General features: G+C 38.8%; 1 protein-coding gene across 2 annotated transcripts in view; it reads left to right on the forward strand.

The window, feature by feature from the left end:
• GEMIN5 (gem nuclear organelle associated protein 5) overlaps positions 1–23,617 on the forward strand; it is a 42,033-nt gene that overhangs the window by 6,593 nt on the left and 11,823 nt on the right. Inside the window, exons 6-21 of one of the 2 annotated variants that reach the window (XM_082836747.1) lie at positions 417–549; positions 1,603–1,768; positions 2,638–2,850; positions 3,852–3,937; positions 7,679–7,761; positions 9,139–9,275; positions 10,523–10,596; positions 11,302–11,483; positions 15,505–15,644; positions 16,643–16,814; positions 18,630–18,857; positions 19,879–19,992; positions 20,743–20,865; positions 21,646–21,744; positions 22,171–22,308; positions 23,315–23,462. In XM_082836747.1, coding sequence (XP_082692873.1) covers positions 417–549; positions 1,603–1,768; positions 2,638–2,850; positions 3,852–3,937; positions 7,679–7,761; positions 9,139–9,275; positions 10,523–10,596; positions 11,302–11,483; positions 15,505–15,644; positions 16,643–16,814; positions 18,630–18,857; positions 19,879–19,992; positions 20,743–20,865; positions 21,646–21,744; positions 22,171–22,308; positions 23,315–23,462 — 2,236 coding nt within the window. The remainder of the gene's footprint in view (positions 1–416; positions 550–1,602; positions 1,769–2,637; positions 2,851–3,851; positions 3,938–7,678; positions 7,762–9,138; positions 9,276–10,522; positions 10,597–11,301; positions 11,484–15,504; positions 15,645–16,642; positions 16,815–18,629; positions 18,858–19,878; positions 19,993–20,742; positions 20,866–21,645; positions 21,745–22,170; positions 22,309–23,314; positions 23,463–23,617) is intronic. The other variant, XM_082836748.1, reaches the window with a different exon arrangement.

Raw genomic sequence — 23,617 nt, forward strand, 5'->3', positions numbered from 1 at the left:
CTCTCACTGTTGCCGCCTCTCCCGTTGCGGAGCACAGGCTCCGGACGCGCAGGCTTAGCGGCCATGGCTCACGGGCCCAGCCGCTCTGCGGCATGTGGGATCTTCCCAGACCAGGGCACGAACCCGCGTCCCCTGCATTGGCAGGCGAACTCTCAACCACTGCGCCACCAGGGAAGCCCCACACCATATTCTTAATGTTTAAGTTGCCGAGACAGCCTGTAAGAGCTTGTTTGACCAAAATGTGCTAGACTAGTATTAACCACTATATGCGTAAATTTCCATGAGAAAATGAGGTCTGAATTCTAAGCAACCAAACTAACAAACTTCTAAACATGAACTGTGTTGTGAACTGCTGGTGGCTTCATGGATGTACTTTCATTGTCTTGACTGTCCATGGACCTTCTTTAAATCTGCAGTGGTGACGACTTTGAAATTGCCCTTTCTGAAGAGAAGAGGAGGGGGTATAGACCCAACTGTTAAAGAGCGCCTTTGGTTGACACTCCATTGGCCCAAGGGTCAGCCAACACAGCTGGTATCCAGCTGTTTTGGGTAAGTCTTTTTGGTCATGCTCTCTGACATATTTTGTTCTCCTCTCTAGCCTCAGGAATTCCTAGGCCTTTCTTTCTAGACACAGAAGATGGAGAAAGCAGTGACTAAGGTTTATATTATAATGGGCCATTTGTAATGGAAAAATCATGGAACTAATACCTGTGCTGTCTAATAAGAGTTGTGAAAAGATCAAATAAGTACGGCCTGGTGGTTAAGTGTGGACTCTGAACTCAGGCGGAACTGAATTTCAGAATCAATCTGTTACTTACCGGCTGTTCATAAGCAAGACCCTTCAGTTTTCTGAGCTTCAGTGACTTCACATGAAAAAAGGGGAGGATATAAGTGTTTCCTCTCTCTTAGGATGATTATGGCCATTCATTAAGCAAAATTTATTAAGCACCAGCTTCTAGTTGCTTGAGATGATAAGTGAATTTAACAGACAAGTTCCCTGCTTTTAAATGAGGTAATACAGGCAAAGCATATAGAAATACCCCAAAGTGTTAGTCACATCCCAACTATCCCCACTGCTCCAAAAAAGACATACTATGTCTTAAAGCCTTTGTGGCTCTGCAAATTATGGTGGCATTTTATAATTAAAGCTTTTAGGAAAATCTGTTCAAAAGGTAGTCCAGTACAACTGTATGATTCAAAAAGAATGAAAGGATATAGTAAAGCTCCCTTTTTTTTTTTTAATATTTCGGCCACACCACACAGCTTGCGGGATCTCAGTTTCCCAACCAGGGACTGAACCTGGACCGCCGCAGTGAAAGCACCAAGTCCTAATGACTAGACCACCAGGGAACTCCAAAGCTCCCTCTCCACCTCTGTCTTCACTACTTGGTTCCCCTCCCCATAGGCAGTGACTTTTTTTTGTTTTGTGTGTGTTTTTCCAGAGATTATTTTGTGCCTATTTCAGAATATGTAATTTTTATCTCCTTAAAGGAACAATGAACAGAAATTATTTTGCAGCTGAGGGCCCACACTCTCTGGCCCAAAATCACTTGTTTTCAGATTGCTCATGAAAGAGAACTAATACTTGTTTTTCCTTCACAGAGGCGAACTGCTACTATGGGATCTCACTCAGTCTTGGAGACGGAAATATACCCTCTTTAGTGCTTCATCAGAAGGGCAGAATCATTCAAGAATTGTGTTTAATTTATGTCCTCTACAAACTGAAGATGACAAACAGCTGTTGCTTTCCACATCAATGGACAGAGATGTAAGAACAGCTTATTTTGCATTCAGCACTGTACAGCAGTGATTGAGGACTTGCATGGGATTAGAGGGCTTTTTCAAACCGTACAAGATTTCTCACACCTCACCTTGCCCCCGCGTTCCAGGTTCAGAGTTACTGTTACTGATTGGCATTAAATACATTAGCAGCAGAAAAGTAGGGGAAAGCTGAGAAACGACCAAGATGCCTTTTTGCTAAAGCAGGTACAACAAGGAAGAGTAGATGTGTCCATGGAAGGCTGTGCGAGATCATCAAGCCTTAGCTTTCAGATACCCTCGTCTGTCGTTCAGGTAGCAGAGCCATCCCTTCTTGGCACAGTCTTTGTAAGAGACAGTCGGCTTTACTTGAGACACCTTTCTGTTTTACAATAAGCTAGGCTTGTTTGACAGACCGTTCTCTTCCAAGTCACTGTTAAACAAGTGACGATTAAAAACTCAGCACTCCTCTTCCACTGGCTATGATAAAATATTTTGCTTTTGAAGATAACGACTCTGATTCTTCCACTGTCCTGAGGCACCTGTATCTTTTTTTTTTTGAGTCTGCCAAATGAGAAAATTACCAATGCTGTAATACAGTGATACAGTAGAGTGGAAAGGCCACTGAACTCTGGGAAATAGGAAGCCTGGGTTCTAGTTTATTGTGCTCTCTATTCACTTGGCATCTTAGGGAATAAATGTATTCTAAGATCCCTCTGAGCTCTACAATTTATAACTGATTATTTTTTTCTCATTCCTACTGGAATAGTTAAGTTACATTATCCTGATGTATTCTGAGCCCATCCTATTTGAAGTGTTGATTGTTTTCCCTGTTTCTCTGACCTTCTTTATAAAGACCCTAACCCTTCATCTTTTCAGGTAAAATGTTGGGACATGGCCACCCTGGAGTGCTGCTGGACCCTGCCTTCCCTTGGTGGGTTTGCCTACAGTCTGGCTTTCTCTCCTGTAGACACAGGCTGTTTGGCGATAGGCGCTGGTGATGGCATGATCCGTATATGGAATACATTCTCCATAAAGAACAACTATGATGTGAAAATTTTTTGGCAGGGTGTCAAGTCCAAGGTTACAGCGGTAAGGAAGCTTTCTCTGAGCTTGCCACGAACTTTTTTCAAATAACTAATTCTCTTTTAGAGAATACCTATTCATATAAATGAACTCTATTGGGAATTCAGACTTCTTCAAGGGTATTTTCGATGCAATTTGAAAGTGGAACAGCAGAAGGACTCTCTCTGACCAAACCCATTACATACCTCCTAATTCAGAAATTTGGCTTTGTTTGTAAAATTAAGGTTTTGTTCAAGTCACACTATTTTCTAATAGTAAGAAATTAGAAATAACCTGGATGTGTATTCATAGGAGATACATTAAATTATAACCACATGGGGAATAGTATTAAACTATTAAAAGTGATAATGTAGATCTTTCTTTGATGTGGGAAAATGTTAATGATTCATGAAAAATGCAAATTATAAAACATGGAATGCAGATTACAAAACAATATGTATAATTTTTTTGTTTTTCTTCGAAGTGATATCTTTATTGTGGCTATTTAGTCTAAAAGCAATAAAGGTTTGTGATTCAAAACGAAAACCACAGTACAGAAGTGTAGGAAGCAAAAAATGTTTCCTACCCCACCCTTGACTCCATTCTCCCACTTCCATCATCCAGAGAACCACTGTTGACAGTTTGTGATGTATCTTTCCAAGCTTTGTTAATGATGAATAGAATCATATTTTCTGAATTGTTCTGGAATCTTTTATTCCCCACTCAACAATGTATCATGCACATCATTTAAATGTTTGAACCTATTTTTGTTTTTTCAATTATATATAAAGTTCAACCACAAAAAATGTCTAGAAAGATACAGAATTGGCAATGGGGTGTTTGGATGGTGAGATTACAGGTGACTTTTACTTTGTTTTTAATACTTCTTTGTTTCTCTCTTTTAAATAATGAGAATTTGTTACTTTTAAAATTATAAGACAGAAAGAACAAGAAAGTTTTCCAACTGAACACTTGAAGTATAACCTAAGGATTCCCTTAACACTGCCCCTTTCCTCATTTTTTTGTAGCTCTGCTGGCACCCAACCAAGGAAGGCTGCTTAGCTTTTGGAACTGATGATGGAAAAGTGGGATTGTATGACACCTACTCCAACAAGTAAGAAATAGACGATTTCTATTTAGCCCATTGACCAAATTGTCAGTGAGTTAATTTTGAGTTCATAAACCTGGATGTATATCATAATAGGCCTGGGAAGTATCTTTAAGATTCTGACTCTGAGTTTAGGCTTAGAACTCAGAATTTTATTTAAAAAAATTTTTTCAGGTGATGGTGGTTCAGCCCATCTGACCTGTGGGAACCACTAAAATAAACCATTTGCTTTTGTTTTCCCTCAACATTTTTTTTACAAAAGTTTTCAGACATCGAAGAATGTTAAAAGCCGAGAACAAAGAACATCTCTGTACCTTCCGTCTTGATTTACCAGTTGTTAACATTTTGCCATACTTGCCTTATTTGGCTACACTTAACAAAAATTAACAATATCCATAATGTGAGCTAATATCCAGTGCATATACAAATTTCCTCATTTGAGCCAAATGAGTGTTTTTTTTTTTTTCAAGCTTTTTTCAATCAGGGATCACACGTTGTATTTTGTTATGTCTCTTTAGTCTCTTATTCTAGAATAATCCCCCACTTCTTTCCATAACATTGCCTTTTCAATTTGAAGATTCCAGATAAGTTGTTTTGTAGCATATTCTGCATTTTGGACTTCTTAATTCTTTGTGGTGACTTGTAACTCATTTCACTATTCCCTGTATTTCCTATATTCCTTGTATTCCCTGTATTTCCTATAAACTGTCTAGAGCTGCACTGTCCATTACAGTAGTCTTTAGTCACAGGTGGCTACTGAGATGTGCTGAGTGTAAAACATACTCGAGAGTGCAAAGGCTTAGTCCCCAGAAAAGAATGTAAAATGCCTCAGTAATTATTTATTTTCACTATATTTTAAAAGATAATACTTTTTATATACTGAGCTAAATAAAATACATTCTTAAAATTGAATTTCACTTGTTTCTTTTACTTCTGTTAACTTGGCTACTAGAAAGCTTTGAGTTGCAGATGTGGCTCACAGTATAAATCTACTGGGCACAGCTATTCTAGATGCTTGATTAGATTCCAAACCTGCACTGTTCAGTTTGGTAGCCACTGGCCATGTGTGACTATTTATAGTTAAAGTAATTAAAAATAAATAAAATTAGAAATTGAGTTCTTAGTTGCATGAGCCACACTTCCAGTGCCCAAGGGCCATATTTGGCTAAGGTATACTTTATTGGACAGCACTGTTCTAGGCCAGGGATTAGAGAATTATGGCCCATTAGTTAAGAATAGTTTTATCTTTTGAAATAAATGAAAAAGAATCAAAAGAGTATTTCACAATGTATGAAAAGTAAATAAAATTCAGATTTCTCTGTCCATAAGTAAAGTTTTATTAGAGCCCAGCCACGCTCTTTTTTTTTTTTTTTTTGGCCGCGTTGGGTCTTTGTTGCTGTGCATGGGCTTTCTCTAGTTGCAGCGAGTGGGGGCTACTCTTCATTGCGGTGCGCAGGCTTCTCATTGTGGTGGCTTCTCTTGTTGCGGAGCACGAGCTCTAGGCATGCAGGCTCCAGTAGTTGTGGCACACGGACTCAGTAGTTGTGGCTCGCGGGCTCTAGAGTGCAGGCTCAGTAGTTGTGGCGCACGGGCTTAGTTGTTCCGCGGCATGTGGGATCTTCCTGGACCAGAGCTCAAACCCATGTCCCCTGCCTTGGCAGGAGGATTCTTAACCACTGCGCCACCTGGGAAGCCCCACACTCATTTTTTTTACCTCTTGTCTGAGGCTGCTTTCATGCTACCACAGCAGAATAAACGAGTTGTGACAGAAATTGCATGTTTCACAAAGCCTGAAGCACTGACTATCTGGCCCTTTACAGAAAAAGTTTGCCTAAAGATCATTTGCATCTAAGTGAGAATCATTCATTATACTGTGCGGCTAACCTTTTTATATGCCAGTTTTTTAGGTACTTATGTATAACTGAATACGCATTAACTATTTTTCTTCATATCTAGCTTTTTTAAAAAAGGCTACACTATTTCAAAGAAGTATTTAATAAAATAAAACTATGTATCAATTTAAATAGGTTTGTGTCATCACAAAACTGCTGACTAATTCTGGTAAATTACTATCGTTTGGTTATTATAAGCTGAATATCCAAACTGATACCAGCAAAGGTATGTAGTAGGAGGAAGGATGTTGCTGTAGGTACATTGTTAGTATTCAGCCAGAAATGCTTATTCTACTTCTTTCAGCCAAAGAAAAATTGGTTCATTGTCTAGAGTGATAATGGTAAATGTGTCAGATACATGGAAATAAAGAAGTCAACAGCTAAGTTAGTTCAGTCATAGGTTCTAGAATCCTGGAATTCTAAAATTATACAAAGAATACAGTATATGTTAAAGGTAATAACCGCACTGCCCTGTCCTGACACATCACATATTATTAATCACCACAGCAACCTTCAAAAATACCCTGAAGAGCAACGTTTCTTTAAAAAAAAAAAATCAAAAACTCAAAAAGAACTACCATATGATCCAGCAGTTCCACTCCTGGGTATATATCCAAAAAAAACAAAAACACTAATTCGAAAAGATACATGCACCCCAGTGTTCATAGCAGCATTATTTACAACTGCCTAGATATGGAAGCAACCTAAGTGTCTATCAACAGATGAAAGGACAAAAAAGTTGTGTGTATACACACACACACACACACACAATGGAATAACGACTCAGCCATAAAAAATAATGAAATTTTGTCATTTGAAGCAACTTGGATGGATGTGGAGGGTATTATGTGAAGTGAAATAAGTCAGACAGAGAAAGACAAATACTGTATGCTATCACTTATATGTGGAATCTAAAAAATACAACAAACTAGTGAATATAACAAAAAAGAAGCGGACTCACAGATACGGAGAACAAACTAGTGGTTGGGGTGGGGTGGACTATAGGGGTGGGGGAGTGGGAGGTACAAACTATTGGGTGTAAGAGAGGCTCAAGGATGTACTGTACAACATGGGGAATAGCGCCAGTATTTTGTAATAATTAAATGGAAAGTAACCTTTAAAAACTGTAAAATAGGGATTCCCTGGTGGTGCAGTGGTTGGGAGTCCGCCTGCCGATGCAGGGGACACGGGTTCCTGCCCCAGTCCGGGAAGATCCCACATGCCGCGGAGCGGCTAGGCCCGTGAGCCATGGCCGCTGAGCCTGCACGTCCGGAGCCTGTGCTCCACAATGGGAGAGGCCACAACAGTGAGAGGCCCGCGTACCGCAAAAAAAAAAAAAAAAAAAAAAAGAATGTGATGTTAACGACAGGGTAAGCCAAAAATGACTTCCAGTCTTTTACTTGAATATAAGGTGGATACATCTGCATGGTGATAATATATGCCTAGCAGTAACCTTAGTTCTGGGCTTAACAGTTTGCATTTTCTGTCTTGTCCTGTTTTTCTCTAGTTGTGATAGCCTTTACACTGCTATATAACTACAATAATATTAGAATATTTGACAGAGATGGGGAGATTGATCCCAAGCTGGCCAGTTAGGGAGGTTAATAGCATTCTTTTACTGGGTGAAGTATGTTCGGGACTTAATTATTTTGTTAGTAGCTATCATTACATGGTATATTATTTAAGTGTTTGCTTGTTTACAGTCAGTTATTTGGAGAAGGGTACTGTTAAATAATTTTTCTTTAATATCAGCAACTAAGTTTATATAACAGGTAACTTTTTGAAAAAGATGGTCTGTTTTCCACTATATCTTTTTGTTTTAAGTCTTTCTGTTTGTAATCCCCCTTCCCCCCAGGCCTCCACAGATTTCTAGCACATATCACAAGAAGACTGTATACTCATTAGCCTGGGGGCCACCGGTACCCTCCATGGCACCCGGTAAGTGTGAGTCATTCTGTAACAAACGTGAGAGTATTCTCTTTCTTTCAACTTAATCCTAGGATGTGCAACCTGGAAAGAGTCATAAATATTCTAATGCAGTGGTTACTTAAGCAAGCTGCTATGTTCCCAGGGGTCCATGAGGGCAGTTGTAACAGGTGATAAATTGGAAAGCATTCACCCAGAATAAGCCTCTCCAAACTCCAAACTAAAGCATATTTGATCTCTTTGAGCTGAATTTTTTCATTGTGAATATAGTTATCTCATGCTTGGTCCTGATACCTAATCTAATGATTTTCACTAAAATTTGCTATCACCTTTTAATTTTATCAGAATGATAATGTTGGGAATTCCCTGGCAGTCCAGTGGTTAGGACTCTGTGCTCTTACTGCCAAAGGCCCAGGTTAAATCCCTGGTCCGAGAACTAAGATACCACAGGCCATGCAGTGTGGCCAAAAAAATAAATAAAGATAAGCAATTTATTAAAAAAATAAATTTAAAAAAAAGAATTGTAATGTTAATGATCATCTGTTTTCACCTACAGTTAAAGCAAACTTAGAATTTCTCAAATGATCTCTTGTTGCCTTTGATGTATTCTGACCCTTTTCCTTTTCTAACCCCTCAGCCTTATATTTCTCTTTCGTATGCCTACAGTGGTAGGTCTTGCAGAATTTTAAAAATGAATGTGTTCAGCAAAAGTCTTTGGTAATCTTTTCTTCACCATATATAATGGAACATCTGTAAATTTCCATAATAATGTAAACGTTTACAGTGTAAATCATCAGAACTCAAGCAGCATTGCAGTGGTAGTTCGTTCATTCATTCATTCATTCATTCATTCAACAAATGTTGATCCTCGACTTGTGCCAAGCTTAGTTCTAGCAGTGGTGAAAATAAAACTTGCCCTTACAGAAACCCACCAGAACCACTGTTTGCTTCTTAAAAATCAACAGGATGATTGCTGTAACACCAAAGAAATCATTGCTTTGAGTACAGCTTCTTACAGTTAGTCATAGCAAGTCCTGCAGCTCCATATATTTAAATGCCCAAGGAGTACTTGTCGGTAAGAGAAGGTAAATTCCCCAAAACTTTGAAAACATGTTTTCTGATCCCAGCTTTGGCACCCCTACTATTTTGAGTGGCAGAAGAATGTTTAAAGCAAATATGTTGTATTATAAATATTAATGTAGAATTAATATACCATTTATTTCTGCCCCCAACAACTGTGTTCAGATGCAAAGAACAGTGACTTTATTCCAATAAATTAATGTAATTCTTTTAAAACATCTCATAGTATGATATGGTCACACTATAGCAACAAATAGTTAAGCTGGTGAAGTACAAAACGGATACGCTTTCTTTCCTTATCTCATATAGGAGGAGAAGGGGACAGACCTTCCCTCACTTTATACAGCTGTGGAGGGGAAGGGATTGTCTTACAACACAACCCCTGGAAGCTTAGTGGAGAGGCCTTTGACATCAACAAACTCATCAGGGACACCAATTCAATCAAAGTGAGTTCCTGTGGTCTAAAGTCTTCTCATGATCTCTCCATCTTCTTGGCTTCTCATCTTGCATGATAAATGCCATTATAAGAGGTATCCATTATGCTCAGGCAGATTTCAAGCGTCTCTCAGTTGCAATGGTGATTTATTATAAACTTTCTGATCTTGAATATAAAGCAGCCTTTTCACGCCAGCCACTTTCTCCAGAGTGAGGTGTTCGTAAAAATAATTTTTTAATATGGTATTCAAGTGCAGATATAAGGTATTTTGCTCAAGACAGAATTGTCATTTTGTTTTTAATTTTTTTAGTGAAATAATTACAGATTTATACAAAAGTTGCAAAAATAATACAAATAATTTCCTTATATCCTTGACTGAGATTTCCACATTTAGCCACATTTTCTTTACCATCCTATCAGTGTATCTGTATGCCAGAACTGTCTTTTTAAATGAAACCATAAATGTTGAGATTTCCTTACTCTTTCAAATGAGCATTTTTTACTGTTGCTCATTATTTTGTATGGCTAGCATAAAAATAACATTTAATCATAAATTGAATTATTTTTGTTGACTGTATTCCTTCGTGTCTTAAATGTCATCTGAACATTAACATTCAACAATGAATAAAAGAGACAAAATTTCTATTGTTAACAAACTTTTAGTTTTGTGACAGTTAAATGTATGGATCAGAGGCTCATATAAGGAGTTTGGGCTGGAAATAGAAATTTGGAGTCTCTTCACATGAATGGTAGCTAAAGAAGCTGCAGGTATGTATGAGGTGATCTAAAGAGACAAGTAAGAATAGAAGAGGGCCCAGGCAGCTTTGGGAAACACCAAAAAAAGTTAGGAAAAAAAAAGATTCTGGAAAAGAAACAGAAGAGATAGGAAGAAAAAAGCGTAGTGTGTATGACTTCTATTAAAAAGGCGACGACCCCCATGTTATCAAAGCCAATGGATATGTTTCATGTCTTATTGTGGGATAAAAATCATTTTAATTAAGTTCATTTCACAAGGTTAGACACTGCAGACGTGTAGTATTTACTGGTCTCTCTTTTTTATCCCATTTAGGAAATCGTATTTCAAACACTTGCTCTTAGTACCTCTTTGGCGAATTATGTAGATTATTTACAAGAATGGCTGTTGTACAATTAGAACGTTTTTAAACTAGGGATTTTCTTTTTTTTCCCCACACTGTCATCACTGATTTGTAAGAAGAACAATGTTTTCAGTCAAGATTGGTTTGTTTTGCTTTCTAGTACAAATTGCCTGTACACACAGAGATCAGCTGGAAAGCAGATGGCAAAATCATGGCTCTTGGCAATGAAGATGGGTATGTGTTTGTTTCTTTATAAAAAAAACTTTGTAATTGCGCATATATTTGATCACAAGCTAATGCCATCTGTAATGTTAGTTGGGAAAACCTAGTTGTATTTGATGTTCTGACTTATCCTTGATATCCTTAAATGACTCAGCTCTCTGCATCTTTGAGAACTGAAAAATAAGTTAAATATTTTCAGCCCAAAGAGTACTCAACACTACTCTGTGTTTTGGCTGTTGTGTGCTTCACAGAATCCTCATCTCCAGAATTAAACTGCCTAAATCTCCCTTCATTTTTTTTTATAGTAAACCTAGGCAGAAATGCTTTTTAGACCTCACCATGCCCTTTCCAACATCTTTTTCTTTTGTTTTTGTTTTTTTGGGGGTTTTTTTTTCCCCTTTCCAATGTTGATCATAGTAACATAGTCCTATTTCAGCCATTTGTTTATTAATTCTTCTTTTAGCTTCTCCCTTGCACCATTTATTATAAGAGCCTGATAAACACAACTTTCCAGAGATTGTTGAGATTTGTGAAAACTGTTTGAAAGACTACTTTTTGTGTCTGGTTCTTTGTGAGAGAGTAACCTCTGCAGTTTATATAGGGTTATCCTATTCCATTTCACCTTTCTTTGACTGATGGGATGAAGGAGATACCTGTTTGCATTGGACTGTAATTTGAGCATCCATCTTTCTTGTCTTGGTGTGTTTCTTATTCCAGATCAATAGAAATATTCAAGGTTCCTAACTTGAAACTGATCTGCACCATCCAGCAGCATCACAAGCTTGTGAATACTATTAGCTGGCATCATGAGTATGGCAGCCGGCCAGAGCTGAGCTATCTGATGGCCTCTGGGTCCAACAATGCAGTCATTTATGTGCACAACCTGCAGACCGTCATAGGTAACTTTGGTTTCTTTCCATATTGGGGGTGGTATATGTGTTCCGCTACTTCTTGTTCCAATTTCTGTGCCTTTTTCCTTTCTTTTCGGTATTAAAGTAAATACTACTTTTATAATTTTTCTGCTTTCAAAAGTAGTATATTCACCTTACTTAAAATACAACAAAAGTTTCAAACATGACAAAATTCCCTAATCCCATCCCTCAGTAAAATCCAGTGTTATTAGTTTGCTGCATGTTTTCTCCAGATTTTCTAAAGTATAGTTATTGCTATAGTTATTCCAGGCCAGGGGTAGGGATATGACTTTTCATCTTGTGTGAAACTGTCGCTCTCCAAAAAGATATTGCCAGTTTATATCCCCTTCCCTCAGTGTTTCCATGTGTGACTGCATCTAATTCTCACAGTCCTGGGAGGTAGGTTTTGTTATCTTCATTTTCCTGATTAAATTGAGGCTCAGAGAGGTTAGCTCACTTCCATAAGTCCCACAGCTAGTATATGATAGAGCCTAGATTCAAACCCAAATTGTCTAATTGCAGAGTCTGCATGTGTTCTAGTAACTACTAGTCCCTGCCTGGCACGTTGATCTTTTTCATATTTTCATATGATGTATTCCTTAATGAATCTTAAACTTCTCTGAATTTCTTCAGCACCCAGAAGAACCATAAGAAGTGGTCAGAGGCGCCTGTTCTTTTAATGTGAAGGAGATGTAGTTACTTTTTTTTCTATGAAGAAATTATAATGTGACACTAATCTGTTTCCAATGCTGGAGAGTATGTGCTGTCAACCATAGTGAAAATTTCAAGTTGACATTTTAAATTTCTCTAGAACTAATTTCCAGTGATTTCCTGAGAATCTTTATTTGTAATAACAAAACAATTTTTATTCTAGCAGTGACTCTCTCAAGTTAAAAGGAATATAAGAAAACTAATAGTGTACATAGATTTTGCTAATAATAAATAGCAGACAGTTTGTAACTAATAAGCATGATATGTTAGAAAGCTTATCCTAGTCCTCTGATTCCAAATTAAATATCTACTTTGGCAAAGGACATAAACTTAATTTTTTTAAACTGAAGTATAGTTGATTTACAATATCGTATTAGTTTTAGGTAGACAACATAGCGATTCAGTATTTTTATAGATTATATCCATTTAAAGTTATTATATGGGCTTCCCTGGTGGCGCAGTGGTTGAGAGTCCGCCTGCCGATGCAGGGGACGCAGGTTCGTGCCCCGGTCCAGGAAGATCCCACATGCCGCGGAGCGGCTGGGCCCGTGAGCCATGGCTGCTGAGCCTGCGCGTCCGGAGCCTGTGCTCCGCAACGGGAGAGGCCACAGCAGTGAGAGGCCCACGTAGCGCAAAAAAAAATAATAATAATAAATAAATAATAAAGTTATTATAAGATAATGGCTATCTTTCCCTGTGCTATACAATATAGCCTTATTGCTTATTTATTTTATATACAGCTTTGTACCTCTTAATCCCACACTCCCATCTTGCCCCTCCCCTCTGCCCTCTCCCCACTGATAACCACTAGTTTGCTCTCTATATCTGCGAGTCTGTTTCTGTTTTGTTCCATTTATTCATTTTATTTTTTAGATTCCACATATAAGTGAAAACATACAGTATTTGTCTTTCTCAGTCTGACTTATTTCACTTAGCATAATACCCTCTAGGTCTCTTTTGTTGCAAACAGCAGAACTTCCTTGTTCCTTATGACTGAGTAATATTCCATTGTACATATATACCACATCTTTATACATTCATCTATTGATGGACATTTAGGTTGCTTCCATATTTTGGCAGTTGTAAATAATGTTGCTATGAACATTGGAGTACATGTATCTTTTAGAATTAGTGTTTTCATTTTTTTTGGATATATGCCCAGGAGTGGAATTGCTGGGTCATATAGTACTTCTATTTTTAGTTTTCTGAGGCACCTCCATACTGTTTTCCATAGCGGCTGCACCAGTTACATTCCCACCAATAATGTACTAGAGGAAAAAGAAAAAAGAGAGAGAGAAAAAATAATAATAATAATGTACCAGAGTTCTCTTTTCTCCACATTCTCACCAACATTTGTTATTTGTGTTTTGTTTTGTGTTTTTTGTTTTTTTTTCTTTGGCTGCATTGGGTCTTCGTTGCTGCACACGAGCTTTCTCTAGTTGCAGCAAGTAGGGGCTACTCTTCGTTGCGGTGCATAGGCTTCTTATTGCAGTGGCTTCTCTGTTGCAGAGCACAGGCTCTAGGCGCGTGTGCTTCAGTAGTTGTGGCACACGGGCTCAGTAGTTGTGGCTCATGGGCTCTAGAGCACAGGCTCAGTAATTGTGGCACACAGCCTTAGTCACTCTGCGGCATGTGGGATCTTCCCGGAGCAGGGCTCGAACCCGTGTCCCCTGCATTGGCAGGCAGATTCTTAACCACTGTGCCACCAGGAAAGTCCCTATTTGTGTTCTTTTTGATGATAGCCATTCTGACAGGTTTGAAATGATGTGATTGTGGTTTTGATTTGCATTTCTCTGATGATTAGCGATGCTGAGCATCTTTCCATGTGCCTGTTGGCCATATCTTCTTTGGAAAAATGTCTATTCAGGTGTTCTGCCCATTTTTTAATTGGGTGGTTTGTTTTTTTGACACTGAGATCTATGAGCTGTTTAGGTATTTTGGAAATAATCCCTTATCAGTCATTTGCAAATATTTTCTCCCATTCAGTAGGTTGTCTTTTCGTTTTGTCCATGGTTTCCTTTGCTGTGCAAAAGCTTTTAAGTTTAATTAGGTTCCATTTATCTATTTTTGCTTTTGTTCCTTTTGCCTTAGGAGACTGAGCCAAAAACAATACTGCTATGATTTATGTCGAAGAGTTCTCTTCTAGGAGTTCTAAGATTTCAGGTCTTACATTTAGGTCTTTAATCCATTTTGAGTTTATTTTTGTATACGGTATGAGAAAATGTTGTAATTTCATTCTTTTACAGGTAGCTGTCCAGTTTTCTCAGCATCACTTATTGAAGAGCATTAACTTAATACTTAAGAGCAGTGCAGATCTTTTTCTACTGTAATACTGTCACCCTAGTTTGTTTTTTTATTTCATATCTACTGAATAATAGAAAACGGAAAAAAATGGCCAGAATCCATTTCATTTTATTTTTACCTTCTTATATTATATTTAAATAATTGAGACTTAGAGGAAAGTTGCAAGAATAGTACAAAGGACTCCCATATACCCTCTCAAAGATTCAACAACTTATATTTTGTCATATTTGATTTGTTCTGTGTGTGTGTGTATGTATGTATTTTTCCAAACTGTTTGTGTTGCATATGTCATGCCCCATATCCCTTAATATTTGTGTATTTTGTAAGAATAAGGCTATTCCCTTACATAACCATAATTCCATTATAAACTTCAATTAATTTAATACAATAGTTTGATCTGCCGTGCTTATTCTCGTGTTGTCAATTGATCCAATATTGTCCTTTATATCTAGAACAGTCTGTCAGCCTTTTTTTTTTTTGCCGCACCACATGGCCTGTGAGATCCTTGTTCCCCAACCAGGGATTGAACCCATGCCCCCTGCATTGGAAGTGTGGAGTCTTAACCACAGGACCACCAGGGAAGTCCCTCATGTTGATTTTTTTGAAGAATGCCAGCCTGTTATTTTGTAGATGTCCCCTCAATTTAGTTTGGTCTCCTATTTTCTCATGACTAGATTCAGGTCACACATTTTTAGCTAGAGTGCCATATACATGATATGTTCTTGGTATCACATCCAAAATGTATTATTTTCATTTTGATGGCTTTTAGAAAGAAAGAATGATAGCTAATACTTCTTGCAGTAAGCCCATGTGCCAGGCACTGTGGATATGCCTATGCACTTAACTACTAAACAACACTGCCCACGTAGAAACAATATTGAAAATCACACAGAAAGCACGTGGCAAAATCTTGACTCTTGCCATGTTAATACCCTCCTTTATGTCTTTCTGTTGTTGTTGCTGGTAGAAATGACATCATCCCCTTGTCTTATAGAGAGCAATCCTGAATCTCCAGTGACCATTACAGAGCCCTACCGGACCCTCTCAGGGCACACAGCCAAGATTACCAGTCTGGCATGGAGCCCACATCATGACGGAAGGCTGATATCTGCTTCCTATGATGGTACAGCTCAGGTACTATTGCGTCCTTGATTCAGTGGGTTCTTCACTGTGTACTCTAACTCAGACTCTTTCCTCCTTTCCCCCAGTTTTGTACAGACTCCTTCCCTCACCATTATCTTCTATAGAAAGGGATTTTTCTGAGCTCTAGAGGGCATTTTAGTTTATTAAACATATCTGGGCCCTTGGCAGGCTAAGTTTGGGGTGTATTTTACTTAGATGAAAGGGGAAATATTAACAGGAACTAGCTAAATTCTGATGTTTTTAAAGATTTCATTCTGACCTACTGTCAGTTTAATGGACTAAAGTTGATGTGAAAAGTACTCCTCCCATTCTGTTCTATCACAGAATGGTGACTATAAGTAATGAAAAAATATTTCTAAAAATAAATTGGTAACTCAGACCTCCAAGTTCTCAAAAATAAAGATGAGATGCCAAACCAGAGGTATGGGGTGAGTTTCGGATATCAGAACCAGAAGAGACCTTAGGATCTATCATCTGTGATGGATGTCTGTCTCAGTATTGAGTGGTAAATGAGCTATCTGCACAGAGCTGAGAGCCATGATGGGCTACCCTTTGTGCAGCGCAGACTGGAGTAATTCAAGAAACAGCAAGGAAATTGATCATTTGCCCACAGACAGAAGAATCACCTGTGAGAAGTTAGAACCCTAAGCATCCATCACATGTGCAGGTGTGGGCTCTGAATTAGAATTCTCTTCATGGTATCTGAATCCCCAGCCCAAAAATAACATACGATACCGGTTGAGGACAGTGAAATCCATAGGGCACCATTAAAGCTTACTCAAAATCATCCACATGGGAATGCCTCTATATCCCAGAATACAAAAATCTCCCACAGGAAATAGCACTTTCTGAAACTGAACTCCTAAAAGTACAAATCACAAGAGGAAATAAGAGTACACAGATTTTTAAGATTTTTTCTAAAATGTATACCCCCCAAAAAAACAATAGAATAACGAGAAATTATTCTCTTGTGTGACTTTTGGTTCTAGGTGTGGGATACTCTCCAGGAAGAGCCTCTATGCAATTTCCGAGGACATCGAGGTCGACTGCTTTGCATCGCATGGTCCCCGTTGGATCCAGACTGCATCTACTCAGGGGCAGATGACTTCTGTGTGTACAAATGGCTCACTTCCATGCAAGAACATTCCCGACCTCCTCAAGGTCAGTCAAACCCTGGAGCCCATAAAGGCTTGCCTAATTCCCTTTCTCCTTTCCTCAGTAAGTGAGTTGACTGGAGTCAAGCAAGGAAGACATTCGTGCAGGGCGGCAGCAACAGGATGGTAGGGTTGGAAGCCCAAGCAAGGATAGCAGCCAGGAGGGGCCTGAGGACAACACCCAAATAGTAACAAGTATACCTAGCACCCAGATCTTGTTTTCTAAATATCATTCTCCATTAAAAGGGACCGACCAGGGCTTCTGGAGAAATGGCTAATTCCAGGTTAGGACCAGAAAAATACAAGAGGAGCCTGCAACGTCATATGCCACAAAGGAAGGAAGTGCTCAAAGAATAGAGATCATCAAAAGGACAAAGGAGCCAGCTTGAAGGGGCTGGCTACCCAAATCTGGGACAATCTGAACTTGAAATAATTAACAGAATTTCATTTCTAGCTATAAAAGAATAACTGGTACCAGATTTGCCCACTCACCAGAAATAGCTAGAAAACTAGACAGAGTATATAAACAACTAGAAATATACCCGAAGAAATGAAATGATACATCCATATAAAGACCTATAAAAGAATGCTTATAGCTTTATCTATAATTGCCACAAACCGGAAACAACAACCCAAATGTACATCAGCTGGTAAATAAACTATGCTATATCCTGTAGTGGAATTCTACTCAGCAATAAAAAGTAACTACTTTTAAACACAACAAAATGGATAAGTCTCAAAAAGGATTATGCCTAGCAAAAGAAGCCGGGCACAAAGACTAAATACTGTATAGCTAATACAGAGTATGAAATGTAGTCATAGGGCTTCCCTGGCGGTGCAGTGGTTAAGAATCCCTGCCAATGCAGGGGCCACGGGTTTGAGCCCTGGTCCGGGAAGATCCCACATGCCGTGGAGCAACTAAGCCCATATGCCACAACTATTGAGCCTGTGCTCTAGAGCCCGCGAGCCACAACTTCTGAGCCCACATGCCACAACTACTGAACCCCGTGCACCTACAGCCCATGCTCCGCAACAAGAGAAGCCACTGCAATGAAGAGCCCGTGCACCGCAACAAAGAGTAGCCCCTGCTCGCCGCAACTAGAGAAAGCCCGTGCACAGCAACAAAGGCCCAATGCAGCCAAAAATAAATAAATTAAAAAAAAAAAAATGTAGTTATAAATCATATGAATTTCTAAAACAGACAAAACTAAACTACAGTGACAGCAAATCAGTGATTGCCTGGGGCAATGAAATGCATAACCTAAATCTAATCGCGAAAAACATAAGGCAGACCCAATTTGAAGGAAATCTGACCAAATAACTATCCTGTAATCTTCATGAGTTTCCAGTCATGAAAGTCAAAATAAAATCTGAGCCTGTTCAGGCTGAAAGAAAGTAGAGACATAACAAGCCAGTGCAACATGTAGTCCTGGATTGATTCTTTTTGGTATAAAGGACATTCTTGGTACAACTGGCAGAACTTAAGTGAGGTGGGAGTAGACAGGAGTAATGTATCATCGTTAATTTCCTGATTTTAACGGTTGTGCTCTGATGATGTAGGAGAATATCCTTGTTTGTAGGATACACACTCAAGTATTCAGGGGTAAATGGGGCATTGTGTTTATGATTTAATGAAGTCCCAAAGGGGTTTGGTTTGGTTAACATTTTGATAATATAACTAAGAATTCACTGGGAAGGAAGGGAAAGGGCAAGAATGTTATCAAAAACAAGAGTAATAAGGTTTTGGAGATTATCTCCTAGAGTGCTTTTAACCAAGAATATATACTTTAATCTATCCTTTTCTGAACTGTGATTTCTATAGGCAAGAAAAATATTGAATTAGAGAAAAAAAGGCTCTCTCAACCTAAGCCAAAGCCCAAAAAGAAGAAAAAGCCCATCTTGAGAGTGCCTGTAAAGCAGGAATTGTGTGACGGGAATGAAGAAGAGAGTGTAAAGGAGAGCTCGGGCCCTGTTGAGAATGGAGTGTCAGACCAGGAGACTGAGGAGGAAGCCCGGGAGCCAGAGCTACCCTGTGGTGTCACCTCGGCAGGTATGTGGCCAAATCCTGTGTTTCACTAACTCTCTAGGACTTAGCAGTCATGACCAGGAAACTGAGCCAGGTCTACCTTTGACGTATTAAGGGGGTCTACTGGGTGACTGGGATGGAAATAGTGAAGTTCTATAGAGAAAACTTCTTATCAACTTGAGCAGGGTAAGACTGTGGGACAAAGTGAAACTAGGGCAATGTATACATAGAAACTTACATGGGGAAAGTTGTAACAATATGATGTCATCAGCTATGTTTACTGAAAGAAACCATTGTGCCTTACAAATATCTGACCTAGAAACTATCACCACTCTGGGAACTTGCAGGCAAACAATATAAATAGGACTGACTCATGTTTAATTCTACAGCAGAATATTTTGATGTGACAGAATTTAAAATGGCCAAAATATATGGTACAGAGTCCTCCCTGACCCTCTCCATCCCAAGGGATGGCCACTGGGACCCACAGTTTGGGTAAATAAAGATCTAAAAAGTTTAATGGATTTATTTTTTAGATTCATCAGAATACTTCTTTATCATAAAATGTTCTTTTACCCCTGTAGATCAACAACTTAGTTTGGGTTTTTTGTTTTTTGTGGGGTTTTTTGAGTTCATGGTGTGTACACTCAGGATTGTGACTCTGTATCCCATACACTTTAAATTTCTATTGGTAAAGTTGTTCCTTGTTTGTGGAATTAAATATGCAATTAGTACTTTGTCACCCAAGCCAAGTTTGGGAACTCCTAGACCTATGGTATAAAGCTGTGGAGGCTAGAACCTTTATAACTTTTCCTTAGATCAATTAGTCAAGAGTTCTAAGCAATAAACCTACCGATTCTTGGAAGGCAGTTTGTGAGATGGGGAAAGGGAGACTACCCATGCTTCCTATCTGAAATATTTCATCTTATATTTGGGGTAATAGATAAAATCACACCATTAAGGCTGGTATACTCTTAATTTTTAAAAAGAACTAGATTCTACATTGTTCTTATCCACATTTTTTTTCTTTTTCCCCATGATGTAGTCTCTAAAGAACCAGTTATCTGCACTCCAGCATTCTTAGGCTTTGAAAAGTCAAAAGTCACCATTAATAACAAAGTCACTTTACTGAAAAAGGAGGCACCTAAAGAAAAGTCAGGTTGGTATTTAATAATTAAAATATTTGGGGGGACTTCCCTAGTGGTGCAGTGGTTAAGAATCCGCCTGCCAATGCAGGGGACACGGGTTCAATCCCTGGTCCAGGAAGATCCCATATGCTATGGAGCAACTAAGTCCGTGCACCACAACTACTGAGCCCGCATGCTGTAACTACTGAAGCCTGCGCTCCTAGAGCCAGTGCTCTGCAACAAGAGAAGCTGCCGCAATGAGAAGCCCACACACAACAGCAAAGAGTAGCCCCCTCTCACCACAACTAGAGAAAGCCTGTGTGCAGCAATGAAGACCCAACGCAGCCAAAAATTTTTTAACAAAAGAATAAAAAACAAATTTATTTATTTGGCTATTACAATAAATAAAATATTTTGTTAAAGTATCCTCAAAAATTGCATGCAACTGAAAACTCAAAAGTTTTCAGTTTTTCGTTTTGTTTTAGATTTTAAATATTTGTAAGTGTTTTGATTGTTTCGATTTGGGGTCATTTTTTTAGTACTTGAGGAACTGTCATTTTGCAGTTGCTGATGTTGCTTCACAAGTTTTCACAGGGACACATTTGTGTGTGTTGTGAACATTGCCCCCAGCTAATTTAATTTGAAAGCTTCCTTATAAGAGTGGGAACTTTCTCTGCCCAGCAGTATCCCTCCAGTAGGTTACATATACAATGGGCATGCATTCAGTTTTGTGTTTTTGATCAACTCTTCTTCAGACAGTCTGTACTTTTATTACATTTCAGAAGCCTTAATCAAGAAGCGAAAAGCTCGTTCCATGCTTCCACTGAGTACAAGTCTGGACCACAGATCCAAAGAGGAGCTTCATCAGGACTGTTTGGTATTAGCCACTGCAAAACACTCCAGAGGTACAGAAATACACTTCCTTGGCCCATCCGTAGTCTTCTGGGAAGTGACACATAAGAAGTGCTTGTTTATATGTTATATGAATGAGCCAACAAATGTCCAAAATTGTTGTATTTCTGCATCATCCCTCCCCCACACCCTGCTGCCAGGTTCTGTCCACACTCTGACCGCTGTCAGCACTCTCCAGTGCCTTGGAGACATAATGCTCTGCTTTTCTATTATAAATCAAGTTGTTGCCAGCCATATGGGTGCTGGAATTGGTATGATGGCTTAAATATCTCAGCGTGAATCAATTCCATCAACTGTTTTTCCCCAGTAAACAGCATGTACATGTAGAAAAAAAATCATTTGCTCATTGGAAATAACCCTTAATACGGCAGTTCCTTTAAAAATTTTTGATGGAAGTTTTTGTTTATAGAAGGTTTTTTGGTCTCAGTTTTTCAAAGCCCTCACCTAATGTGTGTTATTTTAACATTTGAGCAACTTTTTTCTTTTTAATTTTGAATTTTATGTGTTGAAAAAGGATGCACATGATAAAATGAAATTCAAACGGTATAAAACCTGAGCCTCACAAACCTGACAAACAAACTTAACAAACCTACCGAAGAATTTTCATATTCTGCCAACTTTGTAACCCGCAGGGGTCTCTGTTAGGGTAGACAAGGGCACAGGACGCTTTTTCTCAGCATCTGAAGTGGGTGTTACATACATTTGGAAGTAACTGGACAGAAAACAGTAACCTATTAAATGACTTCATCTGAATTTTTGTCTTTCTGAATTAGCAGAGCCAAAGGAGGATGTGTCTGCTGACCTTGAGGAAAGACTTCACCTGGGGCTTTTCACAGACAGGGCTACCCTGTACAGAATGATTGAGGTTGAAGGTGAGACTAGTCCAATCAACACAATCCTGTCCATCTTTACGCTTCCCTAACGCTTTATACATACCTCTTTTACGGCTGCCATCCTGTGGTGTGGTAATGGTTAGTTTTACATGTCAGCTAACTAGGTTTTGAGTTTCCTTATTTACATGTTCATAAACACTCCTCACTCGCATCTGTCACAGGACCCTAAACATACAGTGTTCATTCTGAGTGTCTGAGTACAAGTGAAAGTGGGTGGGTGGGTGGACAAGTGACTGAGTGGGCTTCAGTCCCCATTATGAACACTCTGGGAAGTGACTTACCCATCAGCCAGTGACTACATATTCTAGGAATTTATTCCTGTCGTTCATCCTGCCTTTCTTTTTCTAGAAGACAGTGCAGACAGATGTTTCTAAAACATTTTCCAAATATTTCTCCTCCAAACAGGAAAAGGTCACTTGGAAAATGGCCACCCTGAATTATTTCACCAGCTCATGCTTTGGAAAGGAGATCTAAAAGGTGTTCTGCAGACTGCAGCAGAAAGAGGGGAGCTGACAGACAATCTTGTGGCTATGGCACCAGTCGGTATGTTCTTTTCAACAAAAGCCCTAGCATCTCTAGGATACATCCACTAAAGATAGACTTGTCTTGAAGGACAATTTGGCCATGTCTAATAATTAAATTTAAAATCCACATCCCTTTGACCCAGCAGTTCTGACTGTAGGAATTTAACTGCACCTACACATGCAAAATGGCAGCTATATATGGACTATGATTGCAGTGGTGTTTGTAATAGCAAAAGATCGCAAGAACCTCTATGTCCATCAGTATAAGACTGGTTAAATCTTGTATATCTATACAGTAGAAACTCCTATAGATACCCCAAAAATGAGGCAGCTCTGTACATTCTGATACAGAGCGGAGCTCCAAAATTTAGTAAGTGAAAAGAATCAAGGTATAGATGCACAACAGAATATTTAATACTCTGTCCTTGATACTTATACATGTGTGGTTATATATTCATAGATTATTGCCAAAGGTTTCAAAAGAAACTAATAATAACGGTTGTCTCCAGGGAAAGGAATTTGGACAAGTTTGGGTAGTAGGATGCCAGGATAACAAGGAAATTTTTTATGCCATGCCTCATTTTTTAGCTTTTTATTGAAGTATGCCAGAGAGAGAGATGGAAGTACACAGGTCATGAGTGTACTTGAATTTGACTAACTGAATACACCCTTGTAACTAGCACCCATATCAAGAAACATAACATTACCAGCACCCTAGAAGCTTCTCTCATGCTCCCTTTCAGGCAGTCTGCATGCACCCCAACAAGGGTAAGCACTGTCTGACTTCCATACTCATGTACATTTGAATTTTGTACTATTTTTTATGTATTACATAATCAGAGAAACAATTTACATTTCAAAATGTAGGGATGGGGAGAGGTAGATGAAACATGATCAGATGAAACAGCAACTGAATTACTATCTAAATGTTCTGCTTAATGCAGTGACTAACAAGCATTTTCAACCCAAATGTACGTGCTTTTTTCCCTTAAATCTGCTGGTTTTTTTTGTTTGTTTGTTTGAAGCCGGTTACCACGTGTGGGTATGGGCCGTGGAAGCTTTTGCCAAACAACTGTGTTTTCAGGACCAGTATGTCAAGGCTGCCTCTCACCTACTTTCTATCCACAAAGTGTATGAAGCTGTGGAGCTGCTCAAGTCAAACCATTTCTACAGGTCTGTATGACCCAACAGTTGAACCAGCAGTTGGATGTAATGTGAAATTAATCTACGTAACAGTTCTGTTTCATTATAACCACCATAAAACCTTTATTGTAATTAAACATCTCAAATGTACACAAATGTATGTTCGCTAGCTTAAACATCAGTGC

The sequence above is a fragment of the Leucopleurus acutus genome (assembly GCF_964270905.1).
Source record: "Leucopleurus acutus genome assembly, chromosome: 3".
Classification (NCBI taxonomy): Eukaryota; Metazoa; Chordata; class Mammalia; order Artiodactyla; family Delphinidae; genus Leucopleurus; species Leucopleurus acutus.